General features: G+C 40.3%; 1 protein-coding gene across 1 annotated transcript in view; it reads left to right on the top strand.

Moving 5' to 3' along the window:
• ITGA9 (integrin subunit alpha 9) overlaps positions 1 to 19,654 on the top strand; it is a 219,634-nt gene that overhangs the window by 114,169 nt on the left and 85,811 nt on the right. Inside the window, exon 17 of the mRNA XM_065665773.1 lies at positions 11,476 to 11,552. Coding sequence (XP_065521845.1) covers positions 11,476 to 11,552 — 77 coding nt within the window. The remainder of the gene's footprint in view (positions 1 to 11,475; positions 11,553 to 19,654) is intronic.

Raw genomic sequence — 19,654 nt, forward strand, 5'->3', positions numbered from 1 at the left:
AACTTAAAAAACCTTGTGAAAAGACTGTCTGGAGTCTGAGGCTTTTAGCACTGAATTGTTAGATCTTGTTTTTAACCCTGAGAGGTTCATGTCTGTTAAGTAATGATTGCATGTTCGTCTGTAACATCACTTTCTGATCCTGCTCCCAAGAATATGTTACCGTGTTGAAATTGCAGGCCCCTGAACACTATTAAAAGACAAAAAGTAATAAAAATGCTTAAAAGAGATTTGCTTTGTCATATTACACAAGTGTTTTGAACTGCGTTTGTGTATAATCCTTGTACTCAGAGACATGAGTATTTGTTCAAGCATGGTGTATTTTTATAAATGGTATGAATGGTAGATGCATCTAAGAAATACTCAATTTTAAAAAAGAGGGATTGTGTGGCTGTTAACATATCTGAATGTTGTATTGTTGCAATGATATGATGGGAACTTGGGGAGAACTTTGGAATTTAGGCAGTGTGCTGAAAACTAAAGTGTTACATGAGCAAAACTGCTTGGATGCTTTACCACTGGGTTTAAACTCAAAGGTCTCATCTTGCCCTGCAGACATAGTCTCGGATCAATATTTCAATACTTAAATGCTGACATTGTACAGTAGAAACAAAGATACAGTGGGATTTTCCCTGACTTGTTTTTTTGTGTAATTTGGATGAGAGGGGGTGAGTTTAACAATCCCTTTCCATTTGCTTTCCAGATGTTCACTTAGCTTAGTCAGAAAAAGATTTTGACATGGGGTATGCCTGCAAGTGTGCTTGCACCTAAGGAAGTGGGAAGAACTTTAGAACTAGTGTAGCAGTCATGGTGACAAAGCCCTGATGGAGTAGCCTTAGGGCATCGTGGCAGGGTCCTCAAAGACCATTTTCATGGGAAAATCAGGGCATATCGGTTTTGGTCAACAAAACTGAACAAGAGCTGGCAGTGTGCATTCGCAGTCCAGAAACCAACCATGTCCAGGGCTGCATCAAATGGAGCGTGACCAGCAGGTCGAAGGAGGTGATCCTGCCCCTCTACTCTGCTCTTGTGAGAACTCACCTGGAGCACTGTGTGCAGTTCTGGTGTCCTCAACATAAAAGGGGCATGGAACTGTTGGGACAAGTCCAGAGGAGGCCACGAGGATGATCAGGGGACTGGAGCACCTCCCGTATGAAGATAGGCTGAGGAAGTTGGAGCTGTGCAGCCTGGAGAAGAGAAGGCTGCGTGGAGACCTCATAGCAGCCTTCCAGTACCTGAAGGGCGCCTATAGGGATGCTGGGGAGGGACTCTTCATCAGGGACTGCAGTGATAGGACAAGGGGAAATGGATTTAAACTTAAATAGGGGAAGTTCAGGTTAGATAGAAGAAAGAAGTTCTTCCCTGTGAGGGTAGTGAGGCACTGGAACAGGTTGCCCGGAGAAGTAGTAAATGCTCCATCCCTGGCAGTGTTCAAGGCCAGGCTGGACAGAGCCTTGGGCAACATGGTTGAGTATGACCATGGCAGGGGTTTGGAACTGGATGATCTTCAGGTCCTTTCAAACCCTAACTATTCTATGAATCTTTCAGGATTCTTGTTACCTCATGCGATGAAATTGTTTTAAAAGGCCAAGAGGGAAAGTAGGGAGCAAAGTTTATATAATAAACGATTTACATTTTCAAAGAATCCAATGATTACATAGGGACCTAACATTTTAGAAGTCCAAGACAGTTGTAGTGGGCTCTTTTTTTCCGAAGATATAGCATGGATGAGGATACTATTAAGTAGAATAAAATCTTAGTGTTAGTGCTAGCCCTCAAGTCCTTACATATAGCTAGTTGTGTGTGATTTTTCCAAAGCCCTAGATCTTATTGATCCAGTCAGAAAGTGGCGTTTTGAAATCAGAAATGTTGCATCTATTGCTTCGAGGCAGCATTAAGATCCTGTTTAAAGGCTTCTAAAAAGTTCAGGTGTCTGTTTTTTATGAAGGACTGCAGGAGAATAAGCTGGAAGTAGAGAATAGCTGAAGAAATGGGAGGGAGGTCTGACTGGGCAGGAAAGGGAAAAAATTCTGTCTTTCAAGATCCTACTGCAGGTCTGCTAGACCCTCTTGAAAAGCCACACATCTTACAAACATGTGGGCTTTAAAGTCACCTGGAAATGATTTTATTTAAGCTAAAGTGATGTCAAAGCTGAAGTGGTCACTTTCCCTGTGATTTCAGTTTGGTTTTCATGAACCAGATGTTCCCTGCATGCACATGTGACTTTCCAACAGGAGTGTGCTGCCTGCTGGCTTACACACAAGGAGTTGGGAAAGCCACCAAGAGGCCTCTTGAAGTGAGAATTGAAGATTATGTTGAGCGTATGATGTTCTTAATAATGCTTTACTGTAATGCATTAAGGAGGCAGCTTGGAAATAGAGTTCATAGACACCCACCACCAAAAGTAACAGGTCCCTAATGACATAATCACAGAAAAGGACTTTGTTGGATATTCATCCTGTAAATCGGTATTACATTGTGTGTGAGAGAACAGTCTGATCAGGGACTAATCACTTGGACTACAGTAGTAAAAGAAGTGTGTGGATGTGGAATAGCATTCAAACTGCTTTTATTTATTGGTCACCTTTATTTTAAAAGAATGCAGCTTTTACTGTAAGGCAGTGCAAAAATACTTGTATTTAAGAATAAACCAGGCCAAAACCAAACCTTGAGTCTTTGGTGAAGGAGCCTGCTTCTATTCCTAAATGAACTGTGCTTGAAACAATCAGAATGTGAGAAATAATTTGAACATCTGATTGCTTTGAAGAAAAGGCTCTTAACTGAAATTTCCTAATGAAAAAGCATGCAATTTTGGGACTTCCATTTGTTGGCCTCTTTTAGCAAGCAAAGAGGCTCTAGTACTTCAGAATGAAGTAATAATGTAATTAAACTGGCCTGAGGGACTATTTAGAACAGGATACAGTAATATATAATTTCTCACGAACTTAATTATTTTCTTGGTTCTTGTATGTGCTTACAAGAAGTTATGGTTTGCTATAGCTTGGTCTAATTTTTTGTGGTAGCACAAGCAAATACTTGAGGTTTACGTGTATGTGTCTACTGATGGATGCCTCAGAAACTTGTACAATTGTTGGGTGGAGACTGGTTGTGTGGGGAAGATTACTGCTTTCCAAGTTGTAAGTGGTTAGCCAGCTCAGTTTTGCTCAAACAGAAAATCACTGGTGGGTCGAGACTGGGTGGGGGGCAAAAAGGATTCTACTTTTTGAGTACATATTACAAACTCTAAAGCTTCTGCTCTGAGGATGACTTTCCATTAGCTTCTTTGTTGCCTCCCAAATCCAGTTGCTACCCCCATCCACTGGAAAAAACTAGTAAGTTTTCTTACTTCAGGGACATCAATGTATATTTAGAACTTGGCTTGGCGTAGTTCGTTGTGAGTGGTTTGTACTGTAACATTTATTTTTGCATACACACTGTATAAATACATATCAACCAAGAAGGAGAGGGATCTGCTGCCAAATACAGTGGGGATTTGTTCCTAGTAGTATCAAGTAATGTATCTCAGTCTGAAATGTGGTATGCCAGAATTCTGCCTATTCTAAATACTGTAATAAAATCACCTGCTGTTATGTGGAAGGAGACACCATTTTGTTATAAGAAAATAGTCTCAGTAGATTTAATTGCGTCAGTGTCTTCAGGACTTCATGAATGGTCTGCCATAAAACTGCTAGTGAGTTTTAAGAAGAGACAGAATGTGTTCAGGACATTCTGTTCCCAGCTCTGCCACTGACTTGGGTACAGTGCTGCACCTCCGAGTGGCTGACGCTGCACATCCCTGGGATAAGCTTCACCTTTTTAAAGCAGACGGCTGTTTCTTGGAAATAACTTGTGTCTGAAAAGCTGGTTAAGCATTTGCATATAACTTAGTTGTCAGGTATGAGAAAGTATAGGAGGATTTTTATGGAGCTGACTAACGAACATCTTTAGTGATTTTCAGGTTGCTGCAAAAATAATTACATTCTTTAGCTCAAAACAAGCACACACACACACACACACACACACACACACAGAGTCTCATACTGAGGGTAAAGCAATTACAAGATCTGGGCAGGCTGAAATGTAGTATCCATACACACAGCATGGTCTACGTTTTGTCAATGATACCTTCTCCAGAATAGAGATCCCTGTGTGAGTGCTTGAGTCAGGTCACGTCTCTGCCAGCAAATTGAGCTGTGCCCAGGGCATTTCTAGGCATTGGAGTGACATGTTTATCCTGGTAAGCTGCTGGAATGGCTGTTGGAACCGTTCTGGCCTGTGCCAACTACTGCAAACTATTCCCAGGCATGAGTCAGGAGTTAGGATGCTCCTGTCTTGGAGGGCAGGGCAGTTTAACTTACTGGTACACTGAAGCCCCAGTAACTGAGTGTATTTGTCAGTAGCTGGATAGGTGTAAAATTTGAACCCAGGCACATAGGAAATCTTTGGGAGGCTGCAGGAGTCAGCCTAATGGCTGTTTTCCACATGAAACATCTTGCACTAAATTATTTCCTACTTGGGCAGGGCAAGCTCCCAAATTATCTTCTGCATCTACTCTTGCAGAGATCCACTGTGCGCCACCCTTCCTGCTTAATTTCCATTGTTTTCCGTTTGGTTGGAGTTGGATTGCTGAAAGTGATGATTTGCACTCCTCCCTCTTCCATCCCTTTGGTGGTGTCTGTCTTTTGCTCCAGACGAGTTTGGTCAGAGCCGGTACTGTACTGGCAGGGCCTGAGAGCAGTTTGTGCCAGGAAATGTGGGAAGGACCCACCCAGAGCATGCACACTGCTTGTACAATTGAATGGAAATCAGTGCCTCTGATGGTGTGCATGTTTCTGTAGGCTTGTTCTTATGCAATGACAGGCTTCACTAGTAATTGTTCAACTTGTTCACATTCCTGTTTAACAGTAGAGGAAAACCAGCATAACTGAGTATGCGCAAGACATGGTTTAATCCCCAGGTTTAATCTCATGGGCTTCCTAAAGAACAATAGCCAATATTATATGATAATGTACATACAGATATATAGACCTTCATTTCTTGACATATGTGCTAGGGGAGAGCCAGCCTATAGGGTGATCCTGTCTTAGGGTGGTAGGGTTGTGCCCCAGCTGGCAACTAAGCCACATACAGCCGCTCACTCCCACAACACTGGGACGGGGATAGGAACTGGAAGGGTAAAAGTGAGAAAACTCATGAGTTGAGATAAAGACAGTTTAAAGGCAAAGCAAAAGCTGCACATGCCAGCAAAACAAAGCAAGGAATTGATTCACCCAAACTTAAAATCCTACTGGGTAATTTCTGCAGTTCAGTGTAACAGCATGCATTTAATTTCCAGATTGTTTTGTGGATGGAGAATTGTTAACTGTAATTGTAAGTAAGGGGGAGTTCCTGCTTATGTGTGGAGCTACAGAAGAAAATGCTAATAGTCTTTAAAAGCTACAGAGACAAGAGACAGACTTCAGGAAGCCAGGGTCCATTAGCTCTGTTCATGTATTTTCAGCAGTTATATGAAGGATCAGTAGAGCTTAATTGGAATACCTAACATCTTGAGAGGAGATAATATGATAGTATTAGTTCATGCAGCTCAGAGTACCTCAGTGCTACAAAACCCCTGGCAGTTGAGAGCAGCATTCATAAATACAAAACCACAGAGGTGCAGGTGGATTATAGGAGAGATCTTTCACGTATCCTTGGGGGTCTAAATGAGCTAAAAGTAGACATAAATGGCATATCTGATGATTTGAAGACCTTTTTTTTTGCATTTCCAGATGATGAAACAGCTGCCACATCTGTTTTTCATTTGTCATTGTCATTACGCCTTTGTATTTTTAATTATACAATTGTGTGCTGAGTAACAAAGGTTTTGACTCGTTTTAAAACATTTAAGTAAGAAAGCATCCTGAGTGAGAAAGATTCATCTTACATGGTTCTACTTTTAATGGTAGAACTAAGGAGGTTTAGGGTAGAAAAAGGTTCTCAAATGTCATTAAAGAACCCTCCTGAGATGATATAATTGAATTCTTCTGTAGTCATCCCAAGTAAATGGAAGGCCATTTAAGACACGACAGGAAAATATATTGAGAGATGTGCTGCAGAAATTCATCCTATAATGGTGTGGGGAGATGGGACAATTAACCCGATAGGTCTTTCTCATCTATTGTTCTATGAATTTATAAGGCCTGAAGTCTTGTGCAATGAGAACACTATTTGGACCATCTGAACTGTTAATGATTTAAAAGAGAAAAAGTTGCCTCAGCCTGAAAAATGAGTGAGTCAGACTACAAATCGAATAGAGCTCTGAAAGGCTGGGGGCATATTTCTATTGCCACCAATTGTAATTCTTCACCCCAGGAGAATATGAGGACAAAAGATTACATTGTTAAATCCACTCACTGCTGTGAGGAATAACTAATACATATGTTTATTAATTCATGCTTGCTTTCAATAGCTAACAGGTTTCGTGCCTGATCTTTTCTAAACATTTGATTTCCTTTGGGAGTTCCTGTTCCTTTTATATTTGAGTGTCTTCTTTTTAGCTTGGTGCTCTGGCCCAGTTTTGAACACTTATTGAAAGCAGGATGCAGATGGAATAGGGGAGGAATTATTGCATTTGGCCTTAGCTGGCTTGACAAATGGCAAGGTGCTAGTCATGAGCCATAGGTCCCAAGTCTTCCACTCAGTAAAGGGGATTAATTCCCCTGTAGCATTCCCCAGCTGGAAAAGTTCGACTTAAATAGTTGCAACCTTACTAATATACTAAAATAATTATTACTAGGCAGTTTCTGTTTTCTTACACTAATGTACTATAAACAAGCATCTCTTTTTCTTTCACTGAAGACATGCTCTGATGGGAGTCTACATGGAGCCAAAGGAGTTTGCTAGCTAAACTTGGTCCCCTGCACCAGGCAGTACCAGCACAGTTCTTTGGTTTCAAAGTAAGATTCTGTTGAATGTTTCTCATTCCCCTGATATTCCTGCCTTTGTCATCTGTTTCCTCCAACACTCAGTAGGGGTATTGTGTAAATCGTGTGTCCTCCTCATAGCCAGCACATCTGATGAAATCCTATAAAGTTTTCCATAATTTCTTTTCTAGTGGGAATTTTAATCAACCATTTTGCATTTAGCTCAGCAGGATATATGAATGGACCGTTTCTATGGGTAGTATAGTGGAGCATAGGATTTCTGGGCAGAGTCAATCACGACTTCTTTTTCTGTGGTCATTAGATTGGTAGGTAATAGCTTTATTTTGCAGGCAACTTTAAAATTTAAGGACAAAATAAATGAAGGTCTAAAATCAGGCTCCTGCATCTATATTTAGGCTAAGTGATTTGTAAAGCTATAAACCAGGAAATAATTCCTAAAAAAGGCAGTGACGTTTGCTTACAGCTCAGCACTTTTAAAAATTGGATCACGTATCTTGGTTCCTAAGTAAGGACCCATGAACCCAACTTCACCAGGTAACATGGTAATAGCCATTTAGCATTAAGTTCTAAAAAATAAAGAATTATTACACTAACAAGTCCTCTTATCCTGCATTCTTTAACTAGAATAGCTTCTGCGTTACTAGCATGATCTAATTACCAAGTCATCCCTCTACATACCATCGGGTATGGTGACAATTTACAGGAAGGCAGTGTAGAGATTGGAATATTATATTCTTAACCCAGATTATTTTCCATAACCTGAGTTATCCTTGTCGAAGTACATGACACAGTTTATGAAGTTAAAGGAACTTTTATAGACTGGTGTGTGAGGAAGTAGTTAAAGGCCTGATGCAGAGTGAATCACAGAATAGTTGAGCTGGGAAAGGACTTTTTCTTTGTTTTTTTCTTTGTTTGTTGGATGATTTCCACTGTTTTCTGTGTTTTCTCTCTTTCCTGTTCTCTTTCCTACTCCCAGAAACATCGATGTATTTAATTGTATATAGCCATTGAAAGAAAGTGAAGCAATTTAGCAAGCTAGGTTTGAAATCCCAGATCACCTTCCTCTGAGCAGAGAGCTTTGACCATTAGGCAGAAGCCAGGCTCCTTCTTGCTTGTTTTACCTCCTAGCAGCATTCCTTAGCAGTTCTCCATGAGCAAGAAAGAAAAGGAAAATGTCTTCACACCCAGTACTCAGCAGCTTTGTTCTTAGAATGCCTTAGGATACAGGAACTAAGCATTCCTCCTCCTCCTACTTTCTGAGGCAAGGGACTCTACATTTCCCCCAGGCCTTTACCACAGAACATGGAATTTAATCCACCACATCTCTTCAAGGGGCAGAATGGACACAAAGGTACTTGCTTTGAGGCCCAGATCTAGACATATCCGCTTCCTTATCAGCTGGCTCTACATCTGTCCTTACTGTATATTCAGTTGTGAACAGATGTGTATATTCACTCATTATAGTGAGTATATCTTAATGTAGGCTTTTTGACTTGATATTTTTCCAAAGTGCAATGAATTTATTTTGCCCTACTTCCCTTTTACCAGTTCTGGATAATACATACAGCCCATTGATTACCTCATTCAACACTTTTAAAATAAGTAAAGAACTCTTTAAATCCCTAAAACTGGTATTGTAAAACTGAAACCACTTTAACGGTTGCTTAGACTTAAAATTAGTGATTATACTGCAGCCTGTGCCTGTGGGCGTGTGCATATCCCAGGAATGGACTACTGCATTAACGACATGCAGTGCTGGGTTAGGTAGAGTTTCTGGCCAAAGAAATCACAGCCCCCAAGCAGACCAAGTAAGGGCACAGTAACAGAATATATAAGCAGAGTTAGGAAATGTTATGATGACTTCAAGTCTGTTTACTCCTTAATTTTAGGAGGGATTTGAACAGGCAGGAATTATTCAACTGGAAAGGCAGAAGAAACAACAGGCTGGGGAAGGGGAGGCATGAGAGAGCAGAGAATAAATTGGAGGGACACTCACTGTGAGAAGCTACAGGGTTGAGGCTGTGACAGGCAAAGGGAGGTGGAGCAGAGTCATGACAACATCTATCTAGACCATAGAAACAGTGGAAAATAGCAAAATCATGCATAGATATCATTAGTCTATGATTGAAGTGAGCTGCTGAACCAAGTGTGGCTGCACTGGTGGCTCCTCCAGCTGGCTGGGCTGGGAATCCTTTTTTCCTTCCAGACCTGAATGGGTTCAGGTTCAAAATTCTCCACAAAAGCAAAGGGTTCTTTCCTACACAGTTATGGATCTGGGGGACTCCTAATCCTTATTTCTTTCTGCCATCCCAGTGCTGTGTAGAAACTTGTGTTTCTATGACATAATGAAATACTCCTGAAGTATTTCAAAGTAGCTTCTGCCTAGTGCATGATGTGTTGGAAGTGATACATCCTCAGTAGTTTTAGAAAATGAGATATTTATTAATTCTTTCTGAAGAACTGCAACTATAGATTTAGTAACAAAATTCCAGCATTATTAGGTAGTTACTTAAACGTACTTACAGTACTTTATTCTTTGAAACGTGCAGGTCATCTCTTTGATCGTTCGCTTCACTTTGCCAAGATTTTGGCAATGCAAATAGGGAAACTGGCAGGCAAGAATATTTTTACAGTTTATTTTACTTTCTCTTCTGAAGGTCAAAAAGTATTTCCTATATATAGCTACTAGGTGTTTGAGAATTAATTCTGAGGACTTTCGAGACTAATACATCTGAAACATGCCATGTTTTGAGAGGAACACCTCATGCTGGTTCCTGTGTCAAGGCTATTCTTGTCCTTTGGTGTGGTAGCCTTTATTAGGGAGGACGGGTAAGTTCAGCCCTTGTGTTTAAATCCTCAACAATTTCCACTTCTCAAATTCTGAGACAGCAAAAGGTGGGAACATAAAAGGGCAAAGTAAATTAGCCCCAAATGGCAACCTCTGATCTTTCTTGTTGCAAGCCAGTACAGCCTACAGCATAGTTTGGTACCTGCTAGACCAACACCAATTAACTCCATAGAGGTCTGCTCCTTCTTGGAGAGCTCTGATGATATAGAAAAAGGTGAGTAATCTGCCTTCTTAGCCCAGAATCTTTCTGAAGAGGCAAGGACTAGGAATCTCTATGCCTGGGCTTAAGATTTAAAGTCTTTCTCTACTTCTGATATGGCTGGACAGAGCTCATAAGAAATGTATTAACTGTGTATCTTTTTTTTCTTGTTTTCCCCCTGGGTCTCTCCAACCCTACTGACCATTACGTGTGGCCTGCAGAGATTTGCTCTGTATTTGCATTTATGTTAGAAATATATTTACTTTGATAATAAGAGTAATGAAACCAAGGCCAAAGAAAGGAATATTCGTAGTAAAGGAAGAGATCAGTATATTGTCAGGTTTCCTAGCCGAACAGTGTTGGCAACCCTCGTTTTGAGTATTTGTTCTTTGAATGTTTGGTAAGCTGGAGAGCATTACAACTCAGAAAGAATGAGTCTGAAAATTCTAGTCATATGTTCAGAAAGGTATTGATCTCTGTTCTCATGAGCAGGAGAAACCATGATCTTGAAAGCATCTGGGTTTCTTGGATTTCAGGAACATGTTCCTGTCCTCTTCTTTCACTCACTGGTGACTGCCTCGTTTAGCTATGACTGTAGAGGTTTTCGTAGGATGATAGACTTCTCACATATTCCTTCTTTTTGCTGTTTAAATAGCATGCCTATGTCCAGGAGTCATGTTGTCCTTTTACAGTTCCCAGCTTTATCAATCTGTTGAACTCCCTCAATGACAGTCTTTACCAGAGTTCACAAGATTGACAGTGATTCTATTTGATGGTTTCACTGGTACATAATATCTTTGTAATTTTCTGTTGCTTACAAAATGGCAAACATGTTTCATACCACACAAAAGTTCTTCCCTGTGAGGGTGCTGAGGCGCTGGCACAGGGTGCCCAGAGAAGCTGTGGCTGCCCCATCCCTGGCAGTGTTCAAGGCCAGGTTGGATGGGGCTTGGAGCAACCTGGTCTAGTGGAAGGTGTCCCTGCCTGTGGCAGGGAATTGGAACTGGGTGAGCTTTAAAGCCTCTTCCAACCCAAACCAGTCTGAGATTTTATATAAAAAGAAACAAAGTTTAATTCTCTGTCTTTAGTACAGGCTAGTGAATAAGTTTGGCGCATGATTTCCTTACTTGCAGTTCTTAGGACTAAAAATAGTTTCATAAATATCTTATTTGCTGTTTCATTTTCATACACATGCATTGAGAAGAGAAATGAGAGTGCCAGAAATACCGTGTAAGCAGTAATTCTTGTCAGATGAGAAGTGGAAATGGATTGAGGAAAACCTCTGGGAAAGTCTGGTCCTGGTGAGACTTCTTGTTCAATTGAAAGAGAATAAAACCACTTCTGATAAAGATGAGATTTGTCTGCTCTTGAATTTCCTGAACACGCACATCGTATATTCCTGTATCACAGTTTTTGGTGTGTTTCTTGTATTCCAGCTGGACATGTCCCTTCTCTGAATTCTGATCATACTCTTTTCATGCTATAATAGTTCTTTTTTCTTTTTACAGACAGTTTTCGAGAGGAACTGTCAATCTGATGACTGTGCTGCTGATTTGAAACTTCAGGGTAAATTATTGCTCTCTAGGTGAGTAGGTGAACTTTTTTTTCTTTTCCTTTATTGTGGTAGTATGCCATTTATTTTATGTAAGATGGCATTGAAAAATCAAAATACAAACATTTTGTATCTAGACTAGAAGGATGACAACAGTGATACCACCTTTAGTGCAGAAAGGTCTTGGGGAGGGGCTTTATCACTCTCTACAAGTACCTGAAAGGAGGATGGAGCCAGGAGGCGGCTGGTGTCTGCTTCCAAGTAACAAATGACAGACCAAGAGGAAATGGTCTCAAGCTGCACCAGGAGAGGTATAGACTGGAGATTATGAACAGTGTCTTCTCTGAAAGGGCGGTGAGGCATTGGAACAGGCTGCCCAAGGCAGTGCTGGAGTCACCACCCCTGGAAGTATTCACACCCCATGTGATACATGCTCCAATTGAGTACCGACATGGACCATGTAATTTTTCAGATTATAAAATACTAGTTTATGACATGGTAGGAGTAAAACTGTCTGCAAAATTATCACATGGAAGATTAAAAACAGCCAATCCTCAGAACATAACAAACTATCTTTTTCTGTTTCTCAACCTGTAGTTTTGCTGACTGTCCTGAAATACTGCTCTCCTTTGTCAGATACTTCTTGTTAGCAACTTGTGTGTGTGTGTCATTTCACTTTCTTCTCATCAAAACCTCATCAAATAGACCAGAGGTGAAGTTTATGTTCTGTCCCTTGTGACTGGTGATCCTAGGAAAATGCCTATTGTTTTGCCTGGATGTAGTTATTCAATTTCGGAATAAATGAGGCTAAAGGTGAATGTTACACATCACTTCTGTTTCCTTTTTTCCTCAGCATTTTTAGCACATTTTTAGAGATGGAAGTGCTGACACAAGTTATTTAATCGTGTGCCAGAGGTTTTGCTGTTTGATGGAGATGCTTTCAGTGAAATGCTTTGCTCACAGGTCAGGAAAGAGAGGGGAAGAGACTCCCCTGCTTCAGGGGAAAAAAAAAGAGGAAGAAGTAATACTCAGGAGAGAGACACACATTTTATATAAGCCTACAGCAATGCTGTAACCGTACTTGGAAACAAAACTGAACCAGAGTCAAGTCTGAGAAGTTATGGACTTCTCCAGACACGACTGAAGTCCACAGGAATGTTTCGGGGGACTGGCGGGGAACAGGGTTAGGTCTCAGGTTGCAGAGTCCAAGCTTTGACTGCGATTAGTCAGGATTCGTGACCTTTCACTTGATCTTTATGGTGAGCAAAGTCTGTTGAGAGCTGGAGACCTGTCTGTGCAGACTAGGGAAGCCAGTGAGGGATTTTGTCCTGCAGTTGAGAAATAATGAATAACAAGCAAGGGACAAGTCCTAACAACTTGTCAGGCAGTGTATAGTAATCATAGCACTAAGAGCTGTGTTCATGATTGGAGCATTAGACTGTTTATTTTTATGGCAGTTATTTATGTGATCTTGGCTATTTAAAAGCCACAACTGTCAAAGAAGCTTAGGATATTCAAATACAGTTTCTACCATTGGATAGCAAGATGTTGAAGAAGTGCTCTTAAATCTTCTTTATCCAGTGACACTCTGAAGTCCTGTTTGAAATAAACAGGATGTCATCAAATCCATCAATTCTGCACAGAACAGGTTTTCTTTAGGTAAAGAGCTCTGTAGGCTTCAGTTTTGCACCAAAGCAGAATCGGTATCTAAGGAAAATAAGTATTTTTATTATCATTATTATTATTATTACTACAAAAGCATGCCATGGATTCTGATTCTAGAGAAGTGTCTGTCTTGAAGAATATGGTCATTTTTCCAGCCCCACGTGTTTCGTGCTCCAGAATCCTGTCAGCATTTTTCCACATTACTGCTGTTTATGCTCCCTCTGTGTACAAAGTAACTTTTGGTTTTTTGTTTTTGTTTTTCTTTTTTTTTTTTAGAAAGAGCAAAAAAGGTGACTCATTGATCACTATCTGCACTAAACAATTGACTTCATTGTTAGCAAGATTGTGGCAATGCCTTTGTCTAAATAAATAATTACATCTGACTAAATTTGGTGGACTTCCTGGAAAAAATGTAATTAATGGCACACAGATTGGATTAAAATAAACAGGATGTTTATGGGAAGACAGCAGTAAGTGCTGTCTCAGAGCTGCTGCAGCTCTTTGAAGATGTCACTGGCCATGGGGATAGGGTAATCCGGTTCAGATCATCTACCTGGACTTGCAAAAGACTTTTACTAAGATTTCTCACCAAAGGTTCACAAAGAAAGTAAGTTACCCAGGTCTGAGGTGCCTGAATGGTGCCTGAGCATTACTGTCTAATTAAAAGGTAGTCAACAGGGAGAAGGTGTAAATACTTTTATCCTCCTGGTGGAGAAAACTCCACAAGTGCTTCTGCTGAGGCCAGTGATTTTCAACATATTCATAGTTGGTCAGGGAAATAATCTGCAAGAGATTAATAGCAAGATGATAAAGTCTGCTAATCATACTGAACTATTTAGAGCAATGAAAAGAACATGGAGGTATGCTTTCATGAAGTGTGTGATTAATCTGTTGATTTTACTGTTGGGAATGTTGGAAATGCTGAGAGAGAAATGGCAAATATGAATGTTGGAAGGTGCAGAAATATGTGAGCAAAATAACACTTTGTGCTTGCCTTGTTCTTCCATAGGCCTCTTGCTTTTAGACATAGCTGGATACAGAACTCTATGCTACACAGACTGACTTGGTCTGGCTTTTCTTCCACACTTCTCATGAATTTGTAGCATACTGGAGCCAAAAGCTGTGCAAAGAGCTATATAATGTAAGGTATAGTTTTGTTCTTCGCTACATATGCTTTCAAAGGTATGCTGGTTAGGGCATATACATGGGTAGGAAGTTAGTTTAGATTATATTATCATCAAGAGAATTGTATGCTGAGGTCACTCTTATGAGCTCAAGAACTGCCCAAGCTACTCTGATACAGAGTTCACCTGGAACGCATTTGAACCACTAGAATTACCCAGTTAAACGATTTCACCCAGCTTTGAGGATGCCAAACCCACAGACCAAATGACTCGCAGGAAAACCAACCTGATTCTGCTTTTCTTGGGATCTCCTTCTCTTCTGAAAACTTACGCATGTGCCCTCAAATTTTGAGCCCTCAAATTCTGAGCACTGCGCTTTGATAAATAACAAATAGAAAGGATGTTAACACATGGTCTAGGTAACAACCTAATACATGGCTATTTGTCCAAAGTGCTCGAGCCATGCAAATCTGCATGTGTAAGTCAGAAACCTCACTGCTGTTCTGACCAGATATGATTTGTTTTACCTCATTATTTCCTGTTGTCGAGTTGCTGCTGCATGTGAGTTTTCCACTGCATGTGGAAACAGTGCTGCTGGGCAAGCTGAAATCCTCCTTTGTCAAGCTGGAGAAGAGGGTAGAGTAGGACTGCTTGAAAGTGGATGATGATAAAAATCCTTAAATTTGTAGCTCTATCTGGAAGCTTTTGCAAAGGTTTGGATGGGTGGGGGATGGTATGTGGTGGTTCTTTGAATACTTCTGTTATAGTGAAAGGTGTCCTTAGAGACTTAACCTGAAGACCAAGGTAGCAGAATCATAAAATAGTTTGGTTTGGACTGGACCCTCAAAGGTCATCTAGTCCAAACCCCTGCTGTGAGCAGAGACATCTTCAACATACTGTACTGGAGAAGAAAAAAAACAACACAACACCAAAAAAGAGTTAGAGTGCATTTATTCTGTAAAGAATAAGGTTTGTTTTCAGTTACTAGATGAATCCCCTTAAGGTTCATCCACCTTCATTAGCATCACTTTGCATGTAAACCCATCCCAGCTTTCTGAAGGTATCGTGGGATGAAGGAGCCAAACTCTTCCTGCTTGGGGTAGCTGGCAAGAGGGGTGAGAATCATGGAGTGTGGCTTGGCAGGTTCAGACCAGAGATTTGGAAAAACCTTCTTGCACAGGCAGTTCATGCTGCCCAGGTATGAGGTGTGCTGAGATGGTGTGCTCTGCCATTCTGGGATACAGGACTTGGCCAGATAAGAGAAACTGAAGGAGCAGAAGGGAGGCGTTTCATCTTTCCAGTCATGACTGCTTTCAAATCCATTTTTCTTAAAGAACAGACATTGGAGGTTTTGGCAGCAGAGACTACTCATTGCCTCCCCTTTGAAGAGTCTCCAGTGTTAAATCTTGAAGCTGTCACAGGAGATAGCAAAATCTGGCCCTATCTATGCAGTGATGTTGGGTGGAGAGCGGGAAGATGTCTTAAGAAAGAGAATTGGAAGTATCTTAATATAAAGAATGTATTTATGTATTGCATACGGTAAGTTTAATGACACAACCTGAACCCATAAGAGAAATAGGAGTAGAATATTTTGCAATAAACTTTATTTTTATGGCCATAGCTTTGGGACGGCAATAGGAAACGAGTTTTCCTTTCCATCAATCCAGTACTGAAAAGCAAAACACAATTAAAGGGTGTTCTGTTAGCTATTATTTTCACATAATGTTTGATATTAAAAATATATTTATTACTTTATTACTATTTATGACTTCAATGCTGTTTTCTCAGCACAGCAAATGTCTTTTCCATCAGGTTTCTGTAGCAAATAGTACATTTTCATTGAGCCTCTCCATAGCTACTTTTTTCAAGGCTGAACTGCATCTGTTTAGTCAAGATGTGCTGGGGGAAACGCTGAAGTAGGTGTTCTGTAGAAGATTATGCCTCCCTAGCCTTTAAAATCTGCTAATCCAATCCTCTGATACTTTATGTGGGAGAAAAGAGCTCTGGTCTTTTAGGAGCCTGAAAGTGCTGAGGGAGCAGGTGTGACAGAAATACACATCTTGCCTGATATACTGATGGAGTTTCAGGTCCTTATCTGATGCCTGTCCATCTGATCGGCACTCTGCAGAGGCAGTAGTAGTTATCAATCCCGTTTAGGCTGTAACGGGAACCAACTGAAAACCATAAAGAAGATGTCTGAGTAACAGTGAGGGTGTTTGAACAAACAGACTTTCTTCCAGCTATAATAAACAAACCTGCTAAAAAGACCAGAGCAGAACGGGTGGTGGCTTCTCTGAGAGATGCAGCTAGGAAGGAAATCCTGTAGGGCTGTGTAAATATACTGACAGCCCGTGTGTCGCAATGAGTTTCAGCGTTACTGAAAACAAACAGTGCAAGAAGAAAAATGATGTTGCAGCATATCATGTAGCTGCTGCGTTCCAGCACAAGCTGTGTGCATGGTATGTAAATCAGGTTGTAAGCACAGGAATACAAGCCCCCTTGGATAGAAAATGATGTAATAAATACTGCTATAATAAATATTATAACAACAGAAAATGCTACAATAAATATTGCTGTTCCTGAGAAGGTTCTAGGAAGAAGTCTGTCTTCCATATATTTATGTGACATGAGGTTACCCTTCATCCATCATTAGAATCAGAATTACTCACCCTTTGGAGTGCTTCTGAATGTGTGTTTGGTTGTTTGGGATAAGCAGCTTGCTATTATGTGTCGGTTTAGAGCATCCTCATTGGCCACCGTTTGTTAGACTTGTATTTATGTTCCTCCCCTGCAGACCAGCTGAGTTTCCCATATATACTGCTGCAGGTAGTTTATATTGGAAATGTGAAATGGGAAGCAAAAGTCATAGAAGGCCGAAGAGGTGACAGGTGTATTTTGCAGAGATTTTCAAGGTCTTTCAAACTGTAGATTTTGGAGCATTTTTATTTTTTGAGTTGGAGTCAATGCTTTCGAAAGTTCTCTTGTAAAAAATGGATTTTTGTGAAATGTCCTTTTCCAATTGAAAGGTCAAGTTTGTGACTTGGCCCAGTTCTGCTTCTGCTGGTCCCTCTGGAATTAGCCAGAGAATAGATAAACCCTCAGTCCGTCAAAAATTTCATTGAGTTTGAAATGTTTCCGTTTGGACAAAATGGTAATTTTTGAAGAGGAATATTTTCCAGGTAAAAGATTTGTTGGGATGTTTTAGGGTGTAATCTCTAAGTACCTAACCCTCACTGAAAAGACAAGGGTGAGTGGGCTCCGCCACCCTGTTCTACCCACTCCCATCTCCAGCTTACAACTGAAGTTTATAAGCATATTATTATCTATTAGTGAAGAATGAGTAATTTCACATAGGTGGCTAGCTATACAACTGCAAAACTGGCTATTGTGAAAATGCTCTGTATATGTGAAAGGATGAGTACGTTCATGGGCCTATTAAAATCAGTGGAAGAACCTCTTTTATTTCACCGGGCACATCATCAGACATCTGGATTTGAAAAAGGAACCTCAGAAGTTTTGTATTGACTTGTCAAATTATTACAGAACCTGAGCTGAAGGAATCCATAAATCATAGATAAAAATGTGTTAGGGCAGCTTTGTCCAGTTTGCTTTTCACCAGCGCAGGACATGATGGCACAGAACAGAGGTTAGTGAAGCAACAGTGCAGAAAGACAGTGTCTTCTGAAGGAAGGAGCAATAATGTAAAACTTTGATCAGAAAGTTCAGTACTTTTTGAGTCTATCACATAAATATAGTAATATTACATAAAAAATGTTAATAAAAGTTTTCACTGATCATAGGTTTTTGCAAACCCATGGAGAGAAGTCGGAAGCTTGTGGTTTAATGTGGGAAGCAAAGCTGTTTCATAAATTTGACCAGGCTCACGCCTCAGCACTTATCTTCCTTTGATCACACAACGGGGATTTGTTTCCAGAGAGGTCTCACGTTTCATGGAATGCCCATTGCGGTTTTATGCCCCTGAAGTGCATCTTAACAAAACAATCCTGATGAGGAAAACAATATCCTTTCATTTGGAGCTTAATTACACGCTCTGATAATATCTGTTTTTTCCCTTCCTCTTCATTCATAGCAGATGAAGAATTTGTTTTCATTTATTTTATCTTTCATTGAACAAACACGTCTTTCAAAAATGTTTTGGACGTTGTGTTTACCCTGGGCAGGCTACCCTAAGTAGAGAAGCTGCTCAGATGGAGTTAATTTTCTGCTTTACAGAAGAACCCCCCCCAAAAAAAAAAACAAAGAAAAAAGAGCAAATGCTATGGTTTTGCATTTCTAGTGCTAGGAAAGTGGTCCGGAGCTTTCAGTCAAGACTTTCTATGTAGAAAGAAGTGTGTACCAATATGGATATCCCCAACTTGCAGGACACAAATATGGAGCCATGACTGATCCTACTGCAGTCATGTGCTGCCCACTGGTTACTTGGTCACACCCTAGTGCTGTCCTGACTTATGATGTTTTGAACTACCAAAAGAGTTATTTCAAGGGAGAAAAGAACAACAAAACACTGAGAAAAATGGATATGAGAAGATTGCTTTCTGTTTTCTCAAAAAGTCACACGAAGTTTCACACTATGTTGTAAGTGATTTCATAAATTATAGTGTAGTTCAATGTTATTTAAAAGTAATTTACTGTACTGTAAAGGATGGAGTAAAAAAATGCTTATACCATTTCATGTATGTTAGTAGGTTTGTAATCCTGTTTGGAATTTATTCTTTTCAATGAATCCAGAAGCAGAATTCTGATTTCTAATTCACTTTTACTTCTATTTCTCTTTTAACTTCGGACAGTTGGTAATGTATTGAATGCAGCATTTGTGAGGCACATGGAAAACTTTGTTGTAGCTCATCCAGGATGGAATTTTCAGTTTATGGAAAGGGCTGCTCAGCAGTGCCCACAATTAATCAGGATGTAGAACAACTTGCAGTGGGAGCATCGTTTCAGGAACAAGTGAATGTTTTCCCTTGTTGAGGGTGAATGGGGAAGAAGAAAAGGTGTCTTGGTTTCCATCTGGTTAGTTGCACTCAGAGCTTCATAAATCTCTCCCAAAATAAATAAATAAGTCTAGTTTGATAGCAGTGGGCAATCCTGCTCCTTTTGAACATGTCGTGATTGAACCCATATGGATGGTGATAGAGCCATCAAGTGATGAGTGGTAACAAACCTCAGTAGTCCACATCTCATACAAGAATGTAGATTTCCAATCTCTGTTTTCTAGTAACAGTCCACTGATGATCAGTCAGGTATACCGTATAAGCCAGTTTTGTCACTTCTTAAATACTGGGTTTTTTTTGTAGGAGTCACTTGACTGTATCTACTGGAGTGGGA

This window comes from Lathamus discolor, chromosome 2, assembly GCF_037157495.1.
Source record: "Lathamus discolor isolate bLatDis1 chromosome 2, bLatDis1.hap1, whole genome shotgun sequence".
Lineage (NCBI taxonomy): Eukaryota > Metazoa > Chordata > Aves > Psittaciformes > Psittacidae > Lathamus > Lathamus discolor.